General features: G+C 40.0%; 1 protein-coding gene across 17 annotated transcripts in view; it reads left to right on the top strand.

Annotated features, from left to right (window-relative positions):
- rims2 (regulating synaptic membrane exocytosis 2) overlaps positions 1 to 20,021 on the top strand; it is a 434,045-nt gene that overhangs the window by 61,377 nt on the left and 352,647 nt on the right. For 14 of the 17 annotated variants that reach the window (XM_062980098.1, XM_062980109.1, XM_062980104.1 and 11 more), the window contains exons 4-5: positions 135 to 345; positions 4,380 to 4,391. In XM_062980098.1, the coding sequence (XP_062836168.1) occupies positions 135 to 345; positions 4,380 to 4,391 (223 nt within the window). The remainder of the gene's footprint in view (positions 1 to 134; positions 346 to 4,379; positions 4,392 to 20,021) is intronic. The other 3 variants (XM_062980111.1, XM_062980113.1, XM_062980114.1) reach the window with 1 other exon arrangement.

The raw sequence follows: 20,021 nt of genomic DNA, 5'->3' as shown, positions 1-20,021 counted from the left end.
ATTGTGGGAGTTGGAAGTCCAAAACACCTGGACGGCCCAAGTTTGCCCATGCCTGATTTAAACAGATGGCAGTCCTATCTTCTTATTCTTACTTGACTACAGTATTATAAATCTTTTCGTGTTTTCTTCTGCAGGAAATTACATCAGCAGTTTGAAATGTATAAAGAACAAGTGAAAAAGATGGGTGAAGAATCACAGCACCAACAGGAGCAAAAGGGTGATGCTCCAACCTGTGGCATCTGTCACAAAACAAAATTTGCCGACGGCTGTGGCCATAATTGTTCATATTGCCAAACTAAATTCTGTGCACGTTGTGGAGGAAGAGTGTCTTTACGCTCAAACAAGGTAAGATACATGTTTGTAATGAATACTCTTTAGATTTCAATCTGCATATCTGTGACTAAAGGTATGAAAGGTCACCATAAAATGTTTTTGGCCTAATTTTAAAGGAATAAAAGAAGAATTAGTCCCAGTCCCTGTCTGTTAAATCTGGAAATGACAGGGTATCTACTTCACCCAATATGTTTAAGGGCATAAGTGTATAGACTTAAACATTATATATCTGCTATATCTCTATATACTGATATTTAAGTATATACACATGTACGTTTTATTCCCTATGTGTAGAAAATCCTATTACTACATTTTCCCTAGGCTGGTAACCTTCGTGGACTTATCTGCAGTTTTGAATTAAGCACCTCAATAGAAAAAAAAGTGTTTTTCTTCTTACTGGCCTGAAATATTGAACTCAAACTGCATTTATGTCAAAGATACGTATGAATCTTATGATTGGGATTCTTTATGCCTTTTCCCTTACAAAAGCAAGAACATGTTGTGAAAATTGTGGAAGGAGAAGAATTAGACCATCTCTGACTTTCCTTTTAAAAATGTACATGTTGTTGCTATTTGTCTTTCAAGCTGCTGTGTGCAGAACCCTCCTGTTCATTAAAAAACTCTTCAGTAGCAAATGTTAATGCCTTTTTTGACTCTAGTCTTCTTTCTCCTGAGGTCTTTTCCTGCCATTCTTCTTACTATTTAGTTTTCTCATAATATTAAGCCATTTTTTTGTACTTACTGAGCACTGTGAATCCTATTGTCCTGGACCATAAGTCCCATTTAGTCTGCCAGTGCTTGTTTCTTGTGCATGGTTGACAGTTCTTTTGTACATAATAGAGGCAGATCAGAAATATCAGGGAAGGGAAGGGGTGGTTATATGAAGAAAATCATACAGCATAGCACATTAAAATGATTCATTCATTTATAGATTGATTGATCAGTTCCATGCCATCAGTGCTTCCCAATGATGTAAAATAACATGTATTGCAATTAAAAAACAAACTTTAAACAACTTGTAAACCACTTTTAAAAACCCTACAAAGTAATACAGTTTTATCACCTCCTTGAAACTCAACATGAATATAAGCAGTCTGACTTCCCCAGGGAGAGAGTTCCATAGCTGTGTGCTGCTACAAAGAAAGCCCTTGCTCATGTAATCACCAACCTAGTTCTTGAATTAGTGAGACACACAGTGGAGCCTCTGCATGTGATCTCAGTGTTTGGGAAGGCTGTTATAACACCTGTTGACATTTCAGATATATGCCCCCCAGGTCATGTAAGACTTCGTAACACAATGAGAGTCCTATGAAGTGAGTTTTGGGGGAAATGGTATCCAGTGCAGGTGCAAGACTGTTGATGTATATTTTTAAAGTGGATGTAAAGCATTAATTTAGTCACTACATTTTGCACTAGCTAGAGATTCCAAATACTGTTCAGTGGCTATCAAACATAGAACATGTTATAGTAGTCTAATCAAATAGTAAGACATGGAGCACTGTAGACATATCTACCTTTCCTAAGAAATTTTACATCTAGGTGAATATATTGCTGACTGCATAAAATCTACACATGCTAATTTATATACATGTATGTAAATTGAAAATAATTAATTGAATTCACATTTTACAGAAAGTAAGCCAATTAACTTTTTATCCAAATCACCCCAAAATCATTTTACAATTAATGTGCATTATGCCTCTGATGATCCAAATGAATTTAATCAATTTGCCCATTATTCCCAATTAATTTCCCACCCAGATAATTCAAAATCTGCTCCAAAATAAATTTATCTTAAATAACAGTCATTTAAGGTAAAGGTAAAGGTTTTCCCCTGATGTTAAGTCTAGTCGTCTGACTCTGGGGGTTGGTGCTCATCTCCATTTTTAAGCCATTGCCCATAGATGCCTCCAAAGTCATGTGGCCAGCATGACTGCATGGAGCGCTGTTACCTTCTTCCCGGAGCGGTACCTATTGACCTCACATTTGCATGTTTTTGAACTGGTAGGTTAGCAGAAGCTGGGGCTAACAGTGGGTGCTTATCCCGCTCCCTGGATTTGAACCACCAACCTTTCGATCAGCAAGTTCAGCAGCTTAGCAGTTTAACCCACTGTGCCATCAGGGGTCCAAAAGTAATTTATTAACCACAAAATTCAATTCAAAATAAACAGCATACACATTGTGATCTATTTCGTATGGTAAAATGATACTTATTTTAAGCTAGATGACTGGCAGTCTTTCTTTTTCTTTAAGCTCAGTTAAAGCAAAGAATCTGGCCAACAATTTCAGCTTAGCAACAGCAGATTAGCACATCAAATGAATTAACAAATAAAATCTATAAAACACATTTATCAAGAAGTAGTTATAGAGAAGTAGTGTAGATCAGGAAATCAGGCAAAGGAATGAAATATGAATCCACTGATTGAAATAGTTTCTGTTTATCTGTGTCTTTTTGTAAACTTGAAGTTTACAAGATTTAGAAAGTGAAGCATCTATAGAGATTATTAATGACATTGGCCTGGTACCCTATATAGAATTTCCCATTGATTCCAAAGTGGACAAAATATGTTTGCAAACCATAATTTGATTTAAAACTAACTTATACCAGGAAGTCCTGTTATCTTTATGTGAATTGTCTCTTTTCATTGATGGGAAAAGCCTATCAAAGAAATCAGTTATCATTGTTCATCTGTCACTCTTGTGTAAAAACGTCCTTCCACTACGGCACTGATATTGCGATGAAGAGGAAGATCTCATGAGAATGCCAAAACTGACTTCATGACAAAACAGGAGGAGAAGGAAAAAGAGGGGAAAACATAGCACACATATGCTGTGAAGGGCAAAGACAGATAGGAGCAACCAGGATTGTACTGAAACAACAGGCTGATGTAATAATGTTCATAGACTAGATTATTATTAACTAGTTGTGACCAGTTTAGGGATGACATGCAATTTTATGTTACGTTATATGTGGGTAGGAAGCATGTAACTTGGAAGCATCCCTATTTTGTGTTTATTTTTCTTTTGAAATAAATAAGAGATGGAAAAACTTTGGTTTTGCAAATGCTTTTGCAATTTTAGTTGATGAGAAATGGCCCTTGGACCTGAAAAAGTTGCTAATCTCTGCCTTAGATCATAAAATATTTGTTGGGCTGCGTATTTTCATATGTAAATAAGAGAGATATGTATGGTTAGGTTCAGACATACCAACAAACTATAGGTTGGTTAACTATAGTGTTATGTGTCAGTTAAGAGATCTTTGCATTTATGTTTAATACTGAATTATAGGCATTAGTATTATGTACACAAACTTTAAACTCTTGATCTGTCCTGTCCCATGATGTGTCTCCATTCTTAGATAGATTTAATCTATTTTTAAAAAAATTAAATCAGGACAAATTGTACTTAGTGTTATTATATATATTAGTTTAAGAACTGTTTTGTCTCAATTTCCAATGGTGATCTCCAAGTCAGGCTTCATCCAAGTTTAGAAGAAATGGCAAATGGTTGTTAGTTAAAAAGAAAAACAGATTTGATCAACATCTCGTGGAAATACTGGATGAGAAGAGGTAGGAGAGAAACATGCTCATTATTAGTATTATACTTAAACCAAGCCACTATGTAATTTTAAACCCTATAGGTATGGTTTATGCATAACTTTTCACCATTGTTCGTTTAGATAACTTTGATTTCTTTGTGTGGTTCACTGACACTTAATATTGTGTTCTTTAATTTTTTATTTCAGTTGACTTGAGCTTTCAGTCATAAAATAGAATGGTGTCTACATTGTTCTGTTGTTTTGTATTCCACAGCATTTTTTCTGCAGGACTGTGATATTAGGTATTTGTCTTGGAAGCTGCCATGTTCATTTCTTATAGGCTCATAAATCTATTGCAATTTTATTTTATATAGTTTTTTGCATTCTATATACTAACAGATACCACTATGTGTATGTGTATATTTGTTTCCAGAATAGAAGTAACTTTCCTTTTCTCTTTTGTCTTTTCCTGTTCTTTCTTACTTGCTTTCATGGATATGCTCTCCAGGAGGATAAAGTGGTTAGAACCTTTTTTTTTCTTAGATAACTTGGGTTTTGCAATTTTATGTTCAAATTGTTTTGTTGTTGGTTTGTTGAGGTGCAATTATGGGGTGGGGTGTCATTCACAGTTTAGTAGCGCTATGGGAACATTGTCTGGTTTTGCTGTAGTAAGTATATGTGTGAAGATAAAGTGCACATGACTAGTCACTGGGGACAGGGGACATACAAATAATCCACAGTTGCACAGCCATTAACTATTTATCTGTTATTAAATAAGTACAGCTTTCTACTGCATGTTTATTGCATGTTTACAATACAATTCACTACTTTGCACCACATGTTTATAACAGCAAATAGGATACACAGATATGATATATCTGTGATACTGTATAGTGTGGCAATGAAAACTAAAGTCAATATTTTTATTTTTACATATGATATGTACTGTAGCTTTAGGTTTTATATATGATATGTACATATGTGTGCAGCATAGGAACATATATACAAAATTAACAACCAACTGAGCACTAATTAAATTTCTCTTTAATGTTACAAGAGAGGATTTATTGGTAGTGTGTTGTAATAGATTCAAAATTAGTAGCCTACTTCATCTCATGAGCTATCTGAGTTTCAGCCATTTCATTTAAATGTTAGTTGCTGTCCCCAAATAGTTAATAATTTAATCTAATCCTCCGGTCATAAACACACTTATTAATGAATAAAACCCATAATCACATTGATATTACTTCCAAGTACAAATGCATAGGATTGCTATGCATATGATTATAAAGTGACGCAAAGTCTTAGAGATGCTATTCAGAAAACACAATATAAATTTTATCAGTCTTGAATATGTAAAGTTTATGTACATAATTATGACCTACTGCACATATCATATGATCATTAATATTAAAACAAGAATATTATGCATGCACATGTAAAGTATTTCTAATATTTATTTCATTTGATTTGCTTGCAGGATAGAAAAACTTATGAACATGTCTATATCAGCATATGTTAAAAATATCATTTTGTGGCATTTCTAAAATATTCACCCCTGCACATGCATATCCAAGAGAAAACACAAAAAGCTTACAGTAGTATAATAAATATAGTCCTCTATGATTACTACAAGATTTTATTTTTATAAAAACTGGAAAGAAAAAGAAAATGTTTATGAATAATTTTAATAAGTTTTAGTATGGGAAACACTCCATTTATTGTCTGCCATATAAATAACATTTGAAATGGAAAAAATGTACACAACAGTAAGTCCATAGTGGGTTGAGCATATTGGCCCAAGTTAGACTGCTACTCCTAACTAGATTAGATCCACAGAATGATAGTGAATGGTAAAGAAACACTAATTTGGGTTTCTCTGAATTAATGTGATTGGTCTAGTTGAGATTAGGTTTAAATTGGGTTTAAATTAAAAATTTTAGTAGTTGAAGATATCACGTGAAACTGTTATAATGTAAATACAAGTCAACTAAAAGTTTTCATATGTAAGACAGGAGCTAAATAATTTATCATATAAGTTTTATTAATACCATTGTAGCAATTTTTCAGCAAATCAGAAAACTGTTTTGGGGAAATTCTGGAGTGATTATTCAGCACTATGTCAGAGGTGAATAGCTCAGGAAGAGAAACTGTTGATCAGCAGGATGGTGATACAACAACAAAATCTGTATTCAGTCATGACCACACATTTTCAAATATACATACTTGAACCCAGCAGATTGCGGGTTATAGAACAGAACTCAGATTGACCACTGCAACTCACTCCCATCCCTCCAAGTCTTGGCTGCTGCAGTATTGAAAACCACCATGAACTAAGAGATATTAGCCCAGCGGTTAGCTTCACCTAGGCAGGCTTCTGATCGGGACCTGGACAGTTGTTTGCCATTTACTAATATGATGTTCACCAGCTGCATTGTAATCTGAGGAATTGTTGCTAATTCTGCCCATGGTATTTGAACTGGGGAGCAGTGTGAGGGTAACATTTTTGGTTCTTGTTTCTTCTTCAAGGATAATGGCACCATAACTAAATCTTCATGACTAGCTCATACTCTGTAACTCCACCAGTGTGTCCCAATATCCCATAATTACTCCCCACTTGAAAACACATCCTCCTACATTCACCTTAACACTTCACATACCATTCTGCTAGATAGGTTTACATTAAGGAAGTTGTTTTCACTTATGCCTCCTCTAAGCATTCACCAAAAGGAAGAACCCCTTTGAAATTGCCCCCATTGCAAGTGAATCTGATCCCACAGCAGCTAAGCTCTACCGAGGCAAAGTTAACCTGGAGGCAGAATGTTGGTTTCTGCTGGCAACTACTGAACAAAAGACTTAAAAAGTGGAATTTTAGTAGTCCAATAGTAAAAAAAAGAGGTGGCAGAAGGCCACTTCTCCATAGGGGTGCTGCAGAACCACGTACCTCTCAGGCATTCAGCTTTTATTCCTTCAGACATAATTGAGTGAAAGGTGGAATGGTAGTTCCAATTCTGTAGTTGATATAGACCCAAGAGATTTCATTTTGGCCCCTAATGTCCTATGATAATAGATACTTTTCAATTTGCATAATTTGAAGATGTTGACAGTATTCAGATGTTATATAATATTTGTTTATTAATTGAAAGCATTTTTATCCACAAAGTTTTTTTTAGGATAGCTTACATAAAATCAGTAAAGACAGGATTGCCCAAACTTTTGAATTCATAATCGCAACAGAGAGATGGGTAAGAAGCCTGAAAAAAGTTAGTGCCTCAGCTAGACCAGTAGAACAATACTGGAACCCAGTGTCTCTACTGTGGTCTGCTGTATTGGCCACGGTGCTAGCCAAGGAAGGTCTTCTAAGATGTGATATTTCAGCATTATGGTATATTAGTATAGTATAGAATAGTTCATGGTTGATTACAGATATTGAATAAAGTATAACATTGCATGTTCTTAATTATCTCTGGTTAAGATCTCTGAGAGGAAGTTCAGTATATAAAAATATACTATCTGCTTGACAAACAGCTTGAATATGTGTAAAGCTGCATAACACTGTGTGTGTCTGTATATGTTTATGTGTATATACATAGTCTTGCTGGTTTAAAATCCGTTATCTGTTACTGACTCCTTCGTTCTTGTATATGTATAGCTTATGCCCTAGCACTAAGCTAGAAACATTCTATCACCTAGCAAATGTATCTCCAAACTGTTGTTACGGAAACAGAAAGGGCCAAATAGAAAGAAGAACGTGGGGACTGGGAGAAAGAAAGCAATCCAGGAGCACCTTTATCTTGAGCTTTCATGGATCTCATCCAACTTATTTGGATATACTACAGAGTTGTACTAAAGCGTCAAGTTATTAAGTATATTTATATAGTTGTGAGGGTGGGATAGAATGTAAAATCATCCAGAAAGGTGAAAATCATGACGTTCGAAAGGTTGTTTGAAATGAAGCAGGTCTTTCAGATCTATGCAATGGCCAGTTACTTACTTACTTACTTACTTAGGCGATCCCTCGTAGCTCGAGGATGATTGTCTTCCATCCTTGCTATCTTGGGGGTGGGTTCTTAAGTGGCTGAAGAGACCTATTCTTGACCCGCATATTCTCCCACAGTGAGGACATCGGTTTCCAGGTGGAAGGCGGTCCCGGTCGGGGTTAGCTTGACGCTCCTTCCTCTTGGCACGTTTCTCCCTTAAGCCCTCCGTTCGTGCCTCTTCGAACTCCGCAGCACTGCTGGTCACAGCTGACCTCCACTTAGAGCGCTCAAGGGCCAGGGCTTCCCAGTTCTCAGTGTCTATGCCACAGTTTTTAAGGTTGGCTTTGAGCCCATCTTTAAATCTCTTTTCCTGCCCACCAACATTCCGTTTCCCATTCTTGAGTTCGGAGTAGAGTAACTGCTTTGGGAGACGGTGATCGGGCATTCGGACAACGTGGCCAGTCCAGCGGAGTTGATGGCGTAGGAGCATCGCTTCAATGCTGGTGGTCTTTGCTTCTTCCAGCACGCTGACATTTGTCCGCCTGTCTTCCCAAGAGATTTGCAGGATTTTCCTGAGGCAACGCTGATGGAAACGCTCCAGGAGTTTGACGTCTGTAGACAGTCCACGTTTCGCAGGCGTAGAGCAGGGTTGGGAGGACAATGGCCAGTTAGTACTGAAGTATGAAAGCAATAAATCTGACCAAATATCAATTTCCTTTGGGTCAAAATCTTCTCTGAGGAGATTGACTTTGTTATGTGTGCAGTAGCAAGGATTCAAGTAATAATATGTGTATATGTAGCGTGCCATGAAGCCATTTTCTTTGTTCATATCATTTCACTTTTTACTCATCCTTTGTAATTTCCACTTTTGCAGTTGCAAGGATTCAGATAATAGTACAAGAAGGTTTAAATGCTCTTCAACTGTTTTTTTAGTGTTGTCATTTCTTATGTCATATCTATGTCCCTTTATCTTCTCACATAGAGAGTGTCCTACTTGTTCAATGTACAGTGAAGATGGGCATTATGGTGTTACAGCCTGGATTATTTAGTTGTCAACTCTGAGCCCAGCTCATACAACTTCAAAAAGGACACAATTCATTATAATATTATATGTATAGAGGGTAAAATATGATTTAAGATATAACCCAAGTGTCCAATGAAGAAGTATGTTGTCTCTGACAACTACAATGCTCCTGATATCCTGATAATCCAATAATTGGCCAAGACATGCTGCCCAATGATGCTGTGGTACTGATTGGAATAACATAAAACAGAGATATGTCCTACTGCTTGTAATTGATGCATGTTACATGTTCTTTAAGTTAATAATGTTACAGGTACTGTAAATAATTATTAATACTCAAGGAGATTAACCTTTGAGTGTTAACAGATTTTTTGTGTGTGTCAGGAGCAACCGGAGTTGCTTCTGGAGTGAGAGAATTGGCCGTCTGCAAGGACGTTGCCCAGGGGGACACCCGGATGTTTTGATGTTTTACCATCCTTATGGGAGGCTTTTCTTGTGTCCCCGCATGGAGCTGGAGCTGATAGAGGGAGCTCATCCGCGCTCTCCCCGGGTAGGATTCGAATCTGGCAGCCTTCAGGTCAGCAACCCAACCTTCAAGTCACAAGGCTTTTATCCTCTAGGCCTCCGGAGGCTCCAGTGTTAACAGATGAGAATGTCATATATAACTGGCTTAATTATATCATTAATAGGATTATGAATTTGATATAAGGGACAGGATTGTGTACATGTAAAAGTCTTTGGAAAAGCCCGTATAAGTTCTTAGCAGGCACTATGAGGAACTATGAAATTATGGATGAACCTGATGATGACAAATAAAAGACTATGTTAAGGAAGATGGTTTTTACATGTGTTAATTATTACCAAGCTTGTTAAAGAAAGGCAAAATGAGATCAAGGTTCAATCCTTATGAAAGTCCCTATGAACGTGTAATGCAATCAATGAAAAAAAATGTTTCAGTACTCATTACTAAATTAGCAGGGTCCCCGAATCATTTCTAAAATATCGTAAGGGGTCCATGTTGTAACTATAACGAAATAATGAAAATTTTGTTACTTTTTGTTATGTAATCGCACGTGTGGAGCAGCTTCCAGGGCTTCTTTCTCCCTCGTTTTAGAGCTATTGTGAGGAAACCTGCTACAATTAAAGAATTAAAGAACACATTTAACACTGTTTCCCCACCCCCCAAGTTTCAGAACGTTTCATACATCCACTGATTTTTGGGAGTTTAATTTTTTTTATGAACATTTAAAAAAAACTGCAATAGCTATCTTCTTGAATTTCTATTTTCAATGATATAACATAACCAGGGCATCAGTCCCTCCCCAAGTTTCAGAAAGATTTGCGCATCCACTGATCTTTAGGGAACTTTAACCAACATAAACTTAACACTACAGTACTATTTTACTGGAAGACCCCAGGAGCCATCCAATCCAACCTGCTCCTGCCAGGCAGGAAAAGCACAGTCAAAGCACATCCAACAGATGACCATTCAGCCTTTGAAATAATAATAATAATAATAATAATAATCTTCTTCTTAGGCGATCCCTCGACGTTCGAGGACGATGGTCTTCCAACCTTGGTATCTTGGGCGTGTGTTCTTAGGTGACTGAAGAGACCGATTCTTGACCCGCATATTCTCCCACAGTGAGGACATCGGTTTCCAGGTGGAAGGCGGTCCCGGTCGGGGTTAGCTTGACGCTCCTTCCTCTTGGCACGTTTCTCCCTTAAGCCCTCCGTTCGTGCCTCTTCAAACTCCGCAGCACTGCTGGTCACAGCTGACCTCCAATTAGAGCGCTCAAGGGCCAGGGCTTCCCAGTTCTCAGTGTCTATGCCACAGTTTTTAAGGTTGGCTTTGAGCCCATCTTTAAATCTCTTTTCCTGCCCTCCAACATTCCGTTTCCCATTCTTGAGTTCAGAGTAGAGGAGCTGCTTTGGGAGACGGTGATCGGGCATTCGGACAACGTGGCCAGTCCAACGGAGTTGATGGCGTAAGAGCATCGCTTCAATGCTGGTGGTCTTTGCTTCCTCAAGCACGCTGACATTTGTCCGCCTGTCTTCCCAAGAGATTTGCAGGATTTTCCTGAGACAACGCTGATGGAAACGCTCCAGGAGTTTGGTGTGACGTCTGTACACAGTCCACGTTTCGCAGGCATAGAGCAGGGTTGGGAGGACAATGGCTTTATAAACAAGCACCTTGGTCTCTCTACGGATGTCCCGGTCATCGAACACTCTCTGCTTCATACGGAAAAATGCTGCACTCGCAGAGCTCAGGCGGTGTTGTATTTCAGTGTCGATGTTGACTTTTGTGGAGAGGTGGCTACCAAGGTAGCGGAAATGGTCAACATTTTCTAATGTTGCACCGTTAAGCTGTATTCCTGGCTTTGCAGAGGGATTAGCTGGTGCCTGTTGGAAGAGCACTTTGGTTTTCTCGATGTTCAGTGAGAGGCCGAGCTTCTCGTATGCTTCTGCGAAGGTGTTTAGAGTGGCTTGTAGGTCTTCTTCTGAACGCGCACAGACTACGTTGTCATCAGCATATTGGAGTTCTATAACAGATGTTGTGGTGACCTTGGTTTTGGCTCTCAGTCTGCTGAGGTTAAATAGCTTGCCATCTGTCCGATAGATGATTTCCACTCCGGTGGGAAGCTTCCCATCAACAAGGTGAAGTATCATAGCGATGAAGATGGAAAATAAGGTGGGGGCAATAACACATCCCTGCTTGACGCCTGATTCAACCTTAAATGGGTCACTTTGGGAGCCGTTGCTGTCCAAGACTGTTGCCATCATGTCATCATGGAGGAGCCGCAGGATGTTCACAAATTTGTCAGGGCACCCGATTTTTTGGAGGATGGTCCAGAGAGCGCTGCGATTCACTGTGTCGAATGCCTTTGCAAGGTCAATGAATGCCATGTACAGAGGTTGGTTTTGTTCCCTGCATTTTTCTTGGAGCTGTCGAGCAGTGAAGATCATGTCCACTGTTCCTCTGGAGGGGCGGAAGCCATTCTGGGATTCTGGGAGGGTGTCTTCTGAGACAGGGAGAAGGCGGTTTGCAAGGATTCTTGCGAGGATTTTCCCGGCGGAGGTTAGAAGGGAGATACCACGATAGTTCCCGCAGTCTGTTCTGTCCCCTTTCTTGAAAAGGGTGATGATGGTGGCATCCTTGAAGTCTGCTGGGATTTTCTCGGTCATCCACACCTTTTCAATAAGCTGGTGGAGTTGTTGCATCAGCTCAGGTCCACCCTCTTTGAAGATTTCAGCGGGAATCCCATCAGGTCCGCTAGCTTTGTTGTTTTTTTGTTGGCTGATGGCATTGCTGACTTCTTCCAAACTAGGCAGTGCTGCAAGCTCATCCCTGGTTTGTTGTTGCGGGATTTGTGAGAGGGTCTCTTCGGCCACATTGGAGCTGCGATTCAGCAGGTTCTGGTAGTGCTCTTTCCAACGTAGTGCAATTGATGTTTTGTCCTTCAGAATTTTGGTTCCATCTGATGAGCGTAGGGGCTGTATGCCATGGTTTCTTGGTCCATAAATGATCTTTGTGGCTTTGAAAAATCCCTGAGCGTCATGGGTATCTGCAAGGTGTTGGATTTCTTCAGCCTTCTTTGTCCACCAGATGTTCTTGAGTTCTCTGGTCCTTCTTTGGACCTCAGCTTTTGCACTGGCATAGATCTTTTTCTTGGCAGCACAGTTGGTGTCTCTCTGCCATGTTTGGAAGGCTTTCCTTTTGTTATCAATCAGCTGTTGGATCTCTTTGTCGTTATCATCAAACCAGTCTTGATGTTTCTTAGTTAGGTATCCAATGCTTTCTTCGCAGGCTGTGATGATGGAGGTCTTCAGTTTGTTCCAATGTTCCTCAACATTTTCGGGGTGTTCTGTGGGTAGATGATCTTTGAGTGTTGTTTGGAGAAGGGCTCGTTTGGAGGGCACCTGAAGGGCTTGGGTGTTCATTTTTCGCCTTGTTTTTCTTCCTTGGAGTCTGCGTTTGGGGACGATCTTGATAGCCATCGTGGATCGGATTAGCCTGTGGTCTGTCCAGCAGTCATCAGTACCTGTCATGGCTCTTGTGAGAAGCACATCGCGGCGGTCTCTGGCACGTGTGATAACATAGTCCAGGAGGTGCCAATGCTTTGACCGAGGGTGCTTCCATGATGTCTTGAGCTTGTTTTTCTGGCGGAAGAGCGTGTTGGTGATGACAAGGTTGTGCTCTCCGCATTTGGTGAGAAGCAAGATGCCATTCGAGTTGCTGTTTCCGACCCCGTCTTTTCCTATGATCCCTGGCCACAGGTCAGAGTCCCTTCCGACTCTTGCGTTAAAGTCCCCCAGGAGGATGATTTTGTCCTCCTTAGGTATCTCCGATAGGATGGTATCCAGCTGACAGTAAAATTTTTCCTTGATGTCTTCGTCAGCATCTAGAGTTGGTGCATAGGCGCATATGATGGTTGCCTGTTGGTTTTTGGCAAGGTTAATTCGGAGGGTTGAAAGTCGTTCGTTGATGCCAGTGGGTGCTTCAGTCAGGTGCTTCACCAGGTCGTTTCTGATAGCAAAGCCAACTCCGTGTATTCTTCTTCGCTCTTCTTCAGGTAGTCCCTTCCAGAAGAAGGTGTAGCCTCCCTTTTCTTCCTTCAGCTGCCCCTCTCCTGCTCTCCGGGTCTCCTGAAGGGCTGCTATGTCGATCTTGAAGCGTCCCAGCTCTCTTGCAATGAGAGCAGTCCTGCGTTCGGGGCGCTCGCTGTCAGTGTTATCTAACAATGTCCGTACGTTCCATGTTCCAAAGTTCATTTTTCTTTTTTGGCCGCAGAGTGGTGACCCCTCTGGACGCGGCAGTCCAGTCAGGGTAGGAGAGGCAGACTATGTTTAGGGCACCTTTTCTAGCCCCTTCCCCGTGTGGGGTGAGCAGAGCGGATCCTAAAAAGGGCTGCTCAGTCATGGATACAGCTGCCGGACTACTCAACTGCCTCGGTCCTTGAGGTAGAACGACTGAGTCCATATCCACCGCCCATGTGCCAGTCTGTGACTAGGGGCTTCCAGATTTCACAGTCCTGCCCCCGTCGCCACTCGCTGATCGCCATGGGACTTTTGTAGGTTTGTTTTTATTTTTGTTGGAAGACGCCTGTGCGTGATTTTTTTTAATGTGTGGAGGTCGGTGCACGGCCGGTCAACACACAGTCTTCACAGAGTGAGGTTCCAGCAGTGGTGTGGTTAACACAACGACAGTGGCTTCTCAGTCTGTTGCAGCCTTCTTCCGCCTTCACAGCCGTTGTAACATGTACCATGTTATCCTCCGCCTGCTCCGCCGTTGAGGTCTTTGGGTCTTCGGATTGTGCTTGGTCTGGAACCTCCCCTGCGGCCACTCCTGGGAGTGCATCACTCCAGTGCCCACAGGTTCATCGGAACACGCAAGCCCCCTCACCACGGCAAGGTGACAATCCATCGAGGGGGAATAATAATAATAATAATAATAATAATAATAGGAAACCTACTAGATAAACTTTGGAATTACTCCCTCTCAACTTTGCCTATCTCACAGGCTTGATTCAACTCCCCACGATCCCCTTTTATCTCAAAATCCCTTTAGAGAATGAACAGGGGTTTTCCCTCACCAAAACTTTTAGGGAGGAATTCTGGGAAATGTAGTTTGGGAAGGTGAGGAGCCCTGTAGCAGAGAATTTAAAAGGCCCCACCCTAAACTACATTTCCCAGAATTCTGCTAGGTTCAGAATACAGGGGCTGCTTGCATTAAAGCCTCAATGTGATGAGTGTGATCTCTGCCTGTCTCTCTCTTTCTTAATATCATGATGTATATATGAATCTTACAAAATAGATCTGACATGCAATGCGCAAACGACTTTTTGCACAGCCCTAGTAATGACATGAATGATGCTTTACATGCTGTGTAATATTAATTAATGAAACTAAGAGTCAGACATTTCCATCTCTGGGTTTCTCCCTAGGGTGAGTGTATATGTGAGTGTGTGAGTGTTTATGTGATATATGTGTGTGTACATGCATTTAAAAATAGTCTAAAAAGAATATCAAATGAGCTTTCTCTATTTCTATATAAATATCCTGAATTTCCAAGACTTAGTAATGCTAAAGTGGAATGTTGGTGTTGACTTCGTTTGTCTGTTTTAACTGCCTTTGTGAGTTGTCACTAAGATAACCCAAAGTTGATAATGGGACACCTTGGACAAGAAATACCCCTCCCTTACCCAAAGCCCTCTTTTGGCTCTTCCAAGGGAGGGAGTAGCGAGGGGAAAGGTTTTCAGGCCTTGTCGGAGTCCCCCCCCCCCCCAATAAGTGCATGGGAAAATGGAAGGCAAGGAGGGGGAGGCCGGCAGTGCCAGTGCCCATCCCTGCGAATCTTGGATCAGCTGGTGTATCTGGACACCACCGCTGCAATGGGGTTTAGGCCAACTGTGTAGCCTCCATCCTGAGAGGAAGTGGAATTTAAAATCCCAGTTCCTCTTGGATTTTTGGGCTGCTTGGAAAGGCTCTCTTGTCTTATAGGCCTGAACAGATTGCATCAGAGAACTTGGCTGTAAACAGTATATTTTGCAGTGTGAAAACTGGAAGCTGCTTCCAGGAAGCACATGTATACATGTAGTGATTAGTGAGTTTTTGATAAAATGTGGTGCTTACAAGCTTATTGTGCAGTTGTTAAGAAAATTAATTTACGGTGTGGATAGTTTAAGGCTTAGGTTGATGGCAGGGTGAAAGTTGCTGAAATTCTGGTGAAACTTATCGAGACCTCTTTCCATGCATCAAAGTCAACACCCATATAGGTAGAGATTTTTTTTTAGTAGAAATTGCTTTTAATTTTTTAAAATGTTATCTTTCAATACTTACAAGATGGTTTATATAATTCCTTATATAAAACTTAGCAATTGGACATTTATTCATTAGAAATTATCTTTGATTGTAAACAATTTATATAAATCATTTATTGCTTTGTATTAAATACAAACTACCTTGAATCCCATCTTGGGAGAAAGGCAAGATACAAACAAACACATTCTTGCTTGCCTCACCTCAAAGCTTGAGGTTGGGTACAACATAGATTAAAATACAATATATAACTGAAAACACATTTTGATAATTTGCTCATCCCCATTGATAGTTTTGCAACATGGCCATCAGTGTTATAGGAAGAACACAAGTTAGTACAGTTTTTAAATCAATGTTTTATGCCATGAAAATTGAGCACGAGTTTCCTGCACTGCATTAAGTCATGTGACTCAATGGCTTAATTCCTATTTATTCAGCATAGCAAGTTTAAATTCATAAATAATACATTAGGCTTCTATGGTATATGCTGGCATCTTACTGAATAGCCCCTCTGTGTGCTACAATATCTTCCAGATGTGACCCTGATGCAAGTAGAATGGCTTACTCCCAGCAGCAAGCTATAGAATGGAGCCATAGAATGAGATATCATCATGATTTGATACTAGAACTCAGGGTTAGCCAAAAAAGATAGCATGTAACTTGCCTGCTGACACTTGTTCTTCATATATTTGCTGTGATGAGTATATAATCTTTTTTTTTATGTTTTCTTTCCTTTGAATTTTATTTTGGATGGTTGTGGAATGCTAAGACGTGAATTCAAAAAATAAGCATAACATAAATTCCAATAGTTCTCTAAGGACTCTTCTTCTCATTAGCTTTTGAGATGTTAAGAAAACAGCATACTTCTCCAGGTGACTGCAACTGTGCTGAATCCAGTGACTGAAGTCTCCTGGTGGATCCGTGCAGTCCAGTGGAATTGGGAGGGGACACATTCTCTCTTATTGCTCCCTGTGTGAAACTACTGTTTTCTGGAGCTAATGTTCAGATAATGCAAGGGGCCACAGATTTAAAAGGTCCATTATAACTGTCAGTGCAAAGTTGGATTTGTGCTGGTAGTTCTAATTTGATTTCAGTGAAGTTTTTCAGCTTCATGGGATACTTTTTTCAGAGCTGCCGTAACTTTCTATTGAGCATGTTTGTGATGCAAATCAGCCTTTATTCCCAATAAGTGTACTAGTGTATTAGTTCCAATTTACCTTGTGAAAACAAGCCTATGAGACATTGAAAAGTCATCTTCCCTTGCATCTTTGGGAATTAAACCATTATGGAATTTTTAATTTTTTGCTTTCAAAATTCCTTTTTAATTTTTCTTTGTGTTTAGTTCTGCATGTCTCCCATGCTTTGTGATTTTTAAAAATTAATGTATTAGGAACATTTATATTTAGCAAATGTTCTCAAAGAGACTTGCATAGTACCTCGTAAGTAGGTAACTTTAAACATAGTTCAGTGCATTTGCTTATGGCTTCAGCAGGGTCAGATGTTCATATCTAGATTTTATACTAGAGAACAGACACTTTCACTTACACCAGCATGTCAACCAAAGATTCTGGGATGCCTCAGAGAACAAAACCTTTCTGGAAGCTCCTGTTGCACCAACTCTTCCCAGAACTTAGATAATCAGATTTGGGAACAAATTAGCTGTTGCCCTGTTAAGGAAGACAGGGCATCTTCTGTTACTCAGATCTTCTGTCAGACATTTAATTTAGTGGCAGTTTACTTGATGAAATTACCTTCTCATCATGTCAGTGTCAGTGGAAATTGTGGATGTCTTGGCCTCAAAAAAAGGAAATGGAAGTTTTCTGGAAGCAATTTTCTATCTGTTCAGGCCTGGAAAGAGAGTATATGTATGGTTTTGTAGAACTACCCTGTTTCCCCTAAAATAAGACATCCCTAGAAAATAAGACCTAGTAGAAGTTTTGCTGAATTGCTAAATATAAGGCCTCCCCCGAAAGTAAGACCTAGCAAAGGTTTTATCTGGAAACATGCCCACCAAACAGAACTCCAGAGCATGAAGGATCCGTAAATGTACGTACCATAGAGTATTGTACATGGAAATAGTAGTAACAAGAAATTCTTGATAGTATTCACCGTTTGTCTGGTTATGCTGGTTTGTGATGACAACTACTGTACAGTATATAATAAATGTTCACTTTTTTGGTTCAACAATAAATGTGAATTCTTCTTCATGGAAAAATAAGACATCCCCTGAAAATAAGACCTAGAGCATCTTTGGGAGCAAAAATTACTATAAGACACTGTCTTATTTTCGGGGAAACACGGTAGGCTGTTCTTGCCATGCAATTCTTCCAATAGAGGAAAGAGAAAGAGCTATACTTCTTTGTATAACTTAAATTCAGGAATAATATTTTAAATGGCTTCCAAAAGAAGCTCAGAAAGTAAGTATGCAAGCCCCCCTCTAATCTAACTGTTCATTCATTGAATGAAATAAGGTCTGTTTTGTATCTATATATTTATTCCTAGGATCATGGACTCTGACTGAAAAAAAACTTGCAAAAACAGCAGGGCAGGATAGGGGTCTGTTGTCATGCAAGCTATGCCCTGCCTCTTCAGAAATACTTTACACAGGTTTGTTCTTATGCATATCAGGACCATCCCAAACCTATGACCAGAATTGAATGAGATTCTTTCACAGAAGATTCTTACCCAAAATTGGCAAGAGAAAGCATCTAGTGTTACAATCTGACCATACGTCACATGCACACAGAAGTATGAGGCAGCTAGGTTGACTACAAAAACTCTATAAATATCTAGAAACTTCTGGAGCAACAGTCCTTTGTCTCAGTTCCTGTATTCCAGCACTAGTAACCACCTGAACTTTGGCTTTAGACATTTTAAAAAAATGACAGCAATCCTGAATTCCCTTCTAGACAGAAGACAAGATTTACATTTTTCCAATAATAATAATAATAATAATAATAATAATAATAATAATAATAATAATAATAATAATAATAAAAACTTTATTTATACTCCGCCACCATCTCCCCGTGGGGACTCGGGGCGGCTTACATGGGACAGAGGCCCAAACAACATAGGACAAAACATAGGCAACATAATACAAATCACACTATAGAAAGATAAAACAGTAATACAATATATCAATTAAAACAAAAATACAGGATTAAAAATTGCATTTAAAACACATAAATGGTAAAATCGTAATAAATACGAGATAGATTATTAAAAACCCTCTGGGGCTGTTTAATTAATGACTGTATCTCCAAAAGTCTGCCGAAACATCCAAGTCTTCAGTTGTTTCCTGAAGGAAGGTAGAGAGGGAGCCAACCTAATCTCCCTGGGGAGGGAGTTCCAGAGTCGGGGAGCCACGACCGAGAAGGCCCCCTCTCTCGTCCCCACCAAATGCGGTTGTGAGGAGGGTGGAAGTGAGAGAAGGGCCTCCCTGGAAGATCTCAGCGATTGGGTGGGTTCATAGGGGACGACGCAGTCACGAAGATAGGCAGGTCCTGAACCGTTTAGAGCTTTATAGGTAATAACCTGCACCTTAAATTGGGCCCGGAATATAATCGGCAGCCAGTGGAGCTGCTTGAACAGGGGGGTTGAGCGCTCCCTATAAGCAGCTCCAGTTAGTAACCTGGCTGCCGACCGTTGTACCAACTGCAATTTCCAGACCGTCTTCAAGGGCAGCCCCACGTAGAGTGCATTACAGTAATCCATCCTTGAGGTAACAAGAGCGTGGACCACTACGGCCAAGTCAGACTTCTCGAGGTAGCCTAGTGTTCTTCGGTACTCTTTTCTTTGGGACTTGGAACTCTAAGCCTATGATTTCTGCAGATCCTTAACAGGTTCAAGGAGTAATATCTGTTACTCTGTAATATTTTAATGTGACACTTCTGTTTCTTAGTTTGCCTTGCTAGCTCTGGCAGATTATTTCTCTTTTAGATTGGGAGTACATGTCTTTCATCTTGATTGTAGCCTTTCATGCTGATTGTAGGCTGATGGGGAATGGACTTGCTTATTTAAAAAACCCACTCAAAATCTGAGGGGGTAGAATCATGCTGTGATGATGTGTTTGGGGAAATAATTTGGTTCAGCAATCCTGGCAGCTAAGGAGCAAGAGATCACCCCTTCCCACTTAAAAAAGAAACATGATAAGGGTGGCATCCATATTTACAACCTTTAGAGCAGTGGTTCCCAAACTTATTTGGCCTACCGCCCCCTTTCCAGAAAAAATATTACTCAGCGCCCCCTGGAAAGGGGTGTGTAGCTTAGAGGGGTGGGCGTGGTTCCTACTCAAGAGGGCGGGGTCTCTTCACAAGTGCCTGAC

Source organism: Anolis carolinensis, chromosome 4 (genome assembly GCF_035594765.1).
Source record: "Anolis carolinensis isolate JA03-04 chromosome 4, rAnoCar3.1.pri, whole genome shotgun sequence".
Classification (NCBI taxonomy): domain Eukaryota; kingdom Metazoa; phylum Chordata; class Lepidosauria; order Squamata; family Dactyloidae; genus Anolis; species Anolis carolinensis.
Note: the sequence above shows the minus strand (reverse complement) of the source record. Positions and strands in the feature narration are given on the sequence as shown.